The sequence below is a fragment of the Phoxinus phoxinus genome, assembly GCF_949152265.1.
Source record: "Phoxinus phoxinus genome assembly, chromosome: 25".
NCBI classification, from domain to species: domain Eukaryota; kingdom Metazoa; phylum Chordata; class Actinopteri; order Cypriniformes; family Leuciscidae; genus Phoxinus; species Phoxinus phoxinus.
Window position 1 is genome coordinate 22,784,401 of NC_136900.1, and position 7,638 is coordinate 22,792,038.

The following is a 7,638-nucleotide window of genomic DNA, read 5'->3' on the forward strand; positions in this document are numbered from 1 at the left end:
TAAGGTTGATATACAAATGGAAACGGATTATTTGGTTCTTCCCTTGTTCTTGTTTCCTGTCATTGCTTTGCCTAGGTGTGTCCATGGCGGTACGCAAGGTTTTAGAAATTCTGGTCCAAAAACTGAGCTTGCTGAAAAAATAGCTTTCGCTGATCATCTTGCATTTTAAGATGGAGGGCAAAATTTGGATAGAACCATGTCATTGGGCAGTATCATAAATGATCTGTCAAGCAATAAGACATTACATTTCCACAAGTATTAATACACACATGTTCTCTTGTTCATACTTTGGTGTTGCCCGTGTTATGCTATTTGTGGTGAGTCTTAGTTTCTCATGCTTTCGTTTATTGATTTAGAATTATACTCTAATTATATGCATTTGGATGAACAACCTCTGTATACAAACACACACCACACACTGCCCACTTTTTATATTGTTAATACTGTTTGTATTTTTGAAAACCAGAACAATTTCATCACAGAAGGAACAGAGAAATGGCACGAGAGAACATATATGACAAATGAGCTCACTTAAAAAGGTTTTATTAAAACAGCATCATAAATAACAAATGTGTTATTCAAAGCACTAAGCCTGAATCATTATAGGCTTGTACTCTGTTTATACTGTAAAGACTTCTTAAGTTTGTACATTACTGAGCAATGGGAGCTGGTGCTTTGGCATTGAAGGGATCAGGATTTATTTTGTTCAGATCCTCTATGACAGTTTCATATTCTTTTTTCCATTGCTCTGGTGTCAGTGTAGATGGACTGGTCTCCAGGAACTTATACGCATCTTTAGTCTGCAAGCTAAAGATGCTTTTTGCAGTCAGACAGGATTCACCGAAGGCCTTCCAATGCTGAAAGATTTGAGGTACAAAATCAATCACAGGAAAAAGAATGCAATCACAGTGAAATAACTGAATATTTTCTCAATGTCTAAGTTACCCCTTGTGCTGAATTAATAGAGTCCAGAAAGATCTCCTTCATATCACTCTCCTCGATGAAGTCTTCATTAGCAAAAGTCTCGTCTTTGAGAGCCTCCAGCATTACACTCACTGATTCCCAGAACTTCTGAAGCTGAATCAGAATGTTTTGGATTCGGGAAAGGCATTTTTGGACGTCATTCAGATGGACCGGGTCGGGTATTGAACCTTTAGAAATAATATGAAGCAGACATTAATAATGAGAGGTCACTCTGAGGCTTCTGTTGTTAATCAGGGAATGTGTTGAGCACGATTGATCTTTTAAGTGAAAGAATCTGGTCCATCTTTAGATGAATCCTGTAGAAGAATCTTCATTAGAAGAAAAGTGCAGAATGCCACTCCAAATGAAAATGATTGGACGAGACCTGTTTCTTGGAGCAGAAATCAAAGGAAGAAAAGAGCAAATAGTGGAAATCTCCATAGAAGTCACACAATTATAATATAATAATAAATAGAATGTTCAATGTATTCTTCCATAATTTTGTGACTTCTAAAGAAACTGGTATTGTCCAATAATTTGCATTTTGAGTGGCATTCTGCCCTTGTCTTGTAGTGAAGATTCTTCTAAAGGCACACTCCCTCTTCTTCTATGTGATTGCTGAAATCTCACTAGATTATTGGTCCAGATAGCCTTGGTCTTCTGGGAGGTAGTTGCTCCTCAACAAACGAAGAACAAATGTGTGACCTTTACAGACTGTCCTGAGTTAATGAATAATATGTTTACATGAATAGTGTGTGAAGTGCTTAAAATTACTAATTTAAAAAATGAATTAAAAAAATTCAAGTTTTATGAAATTTGATCATTAATCATCTGATAATTTAATGATTAACAGATCATTTAAATATGAACAAGCATATTATCACTACTTTTTCTATGTTCTATATCTATTTGAATATATATGAACTAATGATCTGTTAATCATTATATAATGTTTTTTTTAATAATTTAGCAATGAAGCTTTTAATCATAGTAAACCAAGAAATTTGTAGATAAAAAAAAGGTGATTGATCATGCTGATTAAAAGTTTAATAACATATCAGCATTTCGATGTACATAAAACAAATCTGTTAATCATTATGTAATGTGTAATAAGTTCAATAAACATTGACAGGCACATTATCTCATATGTCTAGCTATGTGCATATATATTAACTAATTATCTGTAAGACATTATGCAATGATTGTTAATGATTTATTAATGAAAGTTATTATAAAGTGTTACCAATAATCTTACCATTTTCTATTTTCATGCTTGCCAACTTCAGCTGCATATCCGTCATCCTGACATGGATGCTCCACTCCTTGCCCATCAGACTTGACTTCTCGATGGAGAGTTGAGTCAGTTCGCTGGACAGAACCTGGGTTTTCGCAGCTGCTTCAGGGTCAGTTTTAGCACCATAAATTGATTTAACAATGGGTCCAACAAATGGTACAAGGGAAGCGAAGATACCCAGACTGTTACTTTTGCTAGAAGACTCTTTGACATGATTATACAACTCTTGGTTTTTCTTTGAAATCGTTGCCTCAATTTGTCCAATTTTCACATTGTTGTTCTTCAGTTGATCATCGAGATCTCTCACCACCTTCTCCAGGGCCTCTATCTCCTTAGTGGTTTGTGCTTTTTTTTTCTCTGTCTCAACCTTTTCAAGAATTACATCACTGGTGCAGGAAGCCACACTGCGGTTGTGTTTCTCATATCTGGCGATAACAGATCTCAGATTAGTCATGAGCTAAAGCACAGTATATATTCATGATATAGGCTACACTTGATATACATGATGACGTTCTGTTTCATCCAGAGGACTTTTGGCAGTGGCCATATTGAAAGTGTTCCAGATATGGAAAATGTAACAAATCTTACTAAACTTTCTGATGCTAAAACATTTTACCTGTCTACCATCAGTCCCACTTTGTTAACAATTTCAGTGATCCATGCTCTGGCTTTTTCAAGGGACTTAATAGCCAACATGCTTTTATCCTTTTCAACAGCAACCTTCAGCGCCGGCAGAAGTGTGGAAACTAGGTTTTTACTTGTGGCGGCACACTGAAAGACAGCAGAAATGCTTACATTGTTGATCCACATTTCATACTTTACATAGGAAACAACTAGTCAAAATCAATCAATCAATGAAATATATCTCAGAAAGTTCAGTTTTTTATCCTTTTGTTGCCCAATTCGTAAAAAAATGTGTAATTTAGGTTTAGGGGCGTGGTCATGGGTAGGTCATTCATACAAATTCATACAAATTGGCCAACTCGTCAGATATGTACTTAGGGATTGCAGATTTCTGTGATCAGAAGCTTCCTTGATAATTTTTATTATGTGATTGTTGTGTAATTGAGAGATAGAATGTAACACATATTTAAATATTCATTCTAAACAATGCAGATTTCTTGCCAGTATTTAAAATTATTTAATGACTGCCATCTCTCTTGTTGAAGAGAATGCTGGACTCATTAGAAATGTTAACCATGACGTTAAACAGGTCTTGTGCAATATGTATAACAATGCACTCATCTCTTGGACAGGTACACTCTTAAAGATAACGGTTCTTTATTGGCATCTATGGTTCCATGAAGAACACTTAAAATCCAAAATAAATTTTATTTGCACAAAAGGTTCTAGTGGTAGCAGGTTCTTTGGATTTGTATAATATTCTTCACATGGCTCTTTTAAGAACTGTTCACTGAAAGTTTCTTTGGTTAACCAAAAATGGTTCTTCTATGGAATTTCTGTGAAAACACACATTTTGGAGTCTTTAAGAGTGTTATTGGCTGCGGTGTGCAATGACTGGCTGAAGAACATTGGCTTTACCTTCAGCAGAAGAGCCTCAGAGGACCCAAAGAGAAGCTGAGTTTCAACAGCACGCTCTCTGAGAACCCTCTCCAACTTGGGGAACTTAGCCAAACAGAGATAAGAGAGATGGTAGAGCAGAGCCGTTCGCTGAGCAGATGGAAGAAGCTCCGTGACAAAGTCAGGGCTACTTGCGACCTCAATTTCTGTAGAATTACAAATGTGAAAGTTACAAATTGATGGTGTTGCGCAGACGTGTGTCAATTATTAACGGTTATTAACAACATACAAAAAGTGAGATGTTTACGTTTTATCGGTGAAAAACAATTCAGAAGTTATTACCCACCTTTGCTCTCTGACATTTTTTGTCTGTAAAGGAAGTACCTGAAAAACACTGAAAAACAACAACACTATCATGAGATAAGAATCAACAATAAACGAGAGAGGTCAGTAAAAGTTACCTGTAAGATGAATGAACCTCTAAGCAATGTAGTTGACTGTGTCAGCATGGGGAATTTATACTCTATGGCACCTCCTTATTGTTTGTCCACTTTGGGGGTTTGCCTTGTGGGGTCTGGCAGGATGAGACTTGTATTTTCAACATCCCTTTTATCAGCAACTGTTATCATTAATATTAACTTTCTAAAATGTTGAAATCAAAAGTTCTTATTCCAAGCAGTGCATTTGCCTTTCATTTAAGGGAGATTCTTGGCACTCTACCTTTACTTTTAAAGAAATAATTTACTCTACATTACTTGTAACTCAGTCTGTGTAGAGTACCATCACATTAATCAAACTGTTTTATTCCATTTTAAAGGATGCATTATTTGGTTTTCACATATGAGAACAGTATGTTTATGTGAAATACATTTAAAACATGCATCACATTCATACGACTCACAGTTTTAACAGCAGTTGCTCTTCACAAGCTGCCATTGCACATCAGACTTTGCCCAAAGAAAGGTTTGTGCATTTGTGAAATTCTTAGGTTTGCAGGTCCAGACTGGCCACCGGGAATCATCCCAGAGCTCCCGGTGGCCAGTCTGGACCTGCTGGCGAGTTGGCCAGTTTCTGTAAGCACACAGTGTGGTAGACCCTTTATTTCGATAGTCCACTTTAGACATTCTACTAACTATAAGTAACTTTGCAACTCCATGTCAACTAACTGTCATTAGATTATTAAAAGACTTAATATCAGCTAACACTTTATTTTGATGCTCCCCCAACAGACATTCTACTGACTAGAAGTAATTTGGCAACTACAAGTTAACTTATTCTCCTAACCCGAACCCTAACACCTAAACCTAACCTAACAGTTTACTACAGTCTACTAATACTCTAATGAGAGTAGGTCGATCAGGTAGTTGAAAAGTTACTTATAGTTAGTAGAAGTCTAAAGTGGACTATCAAAATAAAGTGTAACCCACTAAAAATGTTTCGGGGACAAGCATTGTTTTTGCTTGCATATTTCTATATTTAACACATATGATCATTTTTTATTCTAAAATGTTTAATTCTAAAATTAAAACAAATGATTTATTGTAATATATATAGGCTAATTATAACTTCCTAAATTATTTTGCACCCTCTGTTGAAAGTACAACATTTTAAATGTTTTAGCTATGATTGTGTTATTGATCATCAGAAGTTTTGAATAACAAAGAACCAATTCAGACTGATAAAACATTTTAAAGGATGAAAGCATTTGTCTCCTGTTTCAAAGGATCTGTAAACAAATCAGTTAAAATCAGTTAAAAAGAGCTTTTTTACATCGTAAAACAAAAACATTTTGAAATATGAAAACAACATAAAAAAAAGAACATCTGTTTGTGTTTCTGCAACAGTTTTAACAGCATTTGCTCTTCACAAGCTGCCATTTGTACTCTTGATTTTGCCCAAAGTGTGTGCATTTGTGAAATTCTTAGGTTTGCAAGCCCGGACTGGCCATCGGGAGCCCTGGGATAATTCCCAGTGGCCTGGCGAATTGGCCAGTTGTCTGCAAGCAAGCAGTGTTTTGGAGACAAGCATTGTTTTTGCTTGCATATTTCTATATTTAACATATATGATTTGTTTTTGTTTTTGGTAGAAAAAATATGAATTTAAGATTAATAAAGATGTATTTTTTTATTCAAGACTGTTTTATTCTAAAAATTATTAATTATAACTTCCTAATTTCCTTTGCACCCTCTGTGGGCGGTTCAGCGAAAAGAGGAGGCGTGATCTGGCGCAAACGTTCCCGGGTGCTATTTTGCAGTTTCAGAAAACTATTCCGCCACAGACCAGGAAAAACCTAGTCTAAAGTCAGTGGCGCGTTATTCAGATGCTATTTTAAGGGCGCATGCTTGGCCATAATGTAGCGTGTGCACAACATGCATACACTTTGCTTCTCTCAATCTCTCAGTCTCTCAGTCAATAGCTACAGACCTCCAAACTTCATGTAGACAATATTGCCGTAAAGGCTCTAGGGAGCAAGGCACTCTGCATACTCACCCTCTAAAATGAGTGGAGTACTAAACTCAACATAGTTGTACCTAAAGGAGGCTCACCGAAAACCTGACGACCTGATACTGTAGACTGTGCGGAGCTCTGGGCAGCTAAGTACTCTACATAATGACCATCTTAACGAGGGGAGGACTAGCCAACTCTCTAGACTTATCATGGAGGCTTGCAAAGAGCCTTAATACTTGCACAAAAGTACACAAAAGTACACATGGCTTGAGGAGAACCATGTCACTTGATATCGCTATCCCGGCAGAGCTCAAGGGAGCGTAAACCTCAGTATAATGACTCTCGGAAACCAGAGGAAGCCTAGCTACCCTCTACTCTAGAGACAGCAGCCAAGGAGGTTCAAAAAGAGTCCTAGCACCTTAGAGAGTGACAGGACAGCTCTATCAAGGGGGCTTCACAGAGAGCCATGCTACTTGACACTATCCAAATAGCCAATCCAAGTAGTTATCCAAGCGGAGCTCAGGGGAGCGGAGACATCAGCAGAACTACCCTCAACAAACGAGAAAGAGCCTAACAAACACTCTACCCCAAGGACCGCAGCCAAGGACACTCATAAAAAGCTCAATGCTACTGTCTGTAAGGAAAAGCTCAAGACAGTGGCGCCTCAACTGGATAACTCTTTAGAATGAGAGGAGGCCTAACTACACCATTTTACAAAAAGACAGCCCCACCAAGTAGACTCACTATGAGCCGTACCACTTGGCAACATTATCTAAGTGGAGTTCTGGGGAGTGAAAGCCTTTGTAGAACGACTCTCTAATACGAGAGGAAGTCTAATCCCCCTTTATAATAAAGATATATTTATCGAGGAGGCTCACAGAGAGCCCTGCGACATGACATCACTAAGCTGCGGGGCTCAAAGGAATGCAGGACGACTCTCAAGGATGATAGAAAGCCCAGTACTACTTCTAACGCACCTATGGAAGCTCAGGAGCCCTGCGACTTAGTGCCCCTATCTAGAAGGAGGAGCTCCATCGAGAGCAGCAGGATGCCACTCTAGAGGGGACCTAATTAACAAAACCTGGTATCTAACCATGCGGAGCTCTGGGGAGCGGAAGTCTCAGCAGGACGGCTCTCTAAACAAGAGGAGACCTAACAACACTCTTTGTCAAGGAATCTCACCTGGACCTTTAATCTCACCACACTAAAGTTAAACAGAGCTCTAAAGAGTGAAGTACTCAGCATGATGGCCCTCCAAACCGAGGGAAGCACTGGTGACATTTCAACAATATTGTTAAGTCAAGGTGGCTTGTCGAGAGCCATACAACTCAACTAGTTTTACTGAACTTGTCAAGGAGGTTCATAAAACCTTTCAGCTTGACACAGACCCAAGCATGAGAGCCACACTGATA

General features: G+C 38.0%; 1 protein-coding gene across 4 annotated transcripts; it reads right to left on the reverse strand.

Annotated features, from left to right (window-relative positions):
* Positions 1-527: 527 nt before the first annotated feature.
* Positions 528-4,317, reverse strand: LOC306994007 (uncharacterized protein). 4 transcript variants are annotated; one of them, XM_079604279.1, is made up of 7 exons: positions 4,240-4,317; positions 4,125-4,172; positions 3,800-3,984; positions 2,874-3,028; positions 2,219-2,682; positions 946-1,151; positions 528-857 (listed from the first exon to the last, which is right to left on the reverse strand). In XM_079604279.1, the coding sequence occupies exons 2-7, from the start codon at positions 4,138-4,140 to the stop codon at positions 651-653; spliced, it is 1,233 nt and encodes a 410-aa protein (XP_079460405.1). In that variant the 5' UTR covers positions 4,141-4,172; positions 4,240-4,317; the 3' UTR covers positions 528-650. The 4 variants fall into 4 exon arrangements, with proteins under 4 accessions (XP_079460405.1, XP_079460404.1, XP_079460407.1 ...); XM_079604278.1 differs by having other exon boundaries at positions 4,125-4,188; positions 4,240-4,302; XM_079604281.1 differs by having other exon boundaries at positions 2,874-3,717; positions 4,240-4,269.
* Positions 4,318-7,638: the final 3,321 nt, after the last annotated feature.

Excerpts from the sequence above, each read along its gene's own strand:
- LOC306994007 (XM_079604278.1), bottom strand. The coding sequence starts at position 4,287 with ATGCTGACACAGTCAACTACATTGCTTAGAGGTTCATTCATCTTACAG. Across the intron at positions 4,189-4,239 it reads GAGGTTCATTCATCTTACAG|TGTTGTTGTTTTTCAGTGTT; the intron begins GTAACTTTTACT and ends ATCTCATGATAG. Across the intron at positions 3,985-4,124 it reads AAAAATGTCAGAGAGCAAAG|AAATTGAGGTCGCAAGTAGC; the intron begins GTGGGTAATAAC and ends GTAATTCTACAG.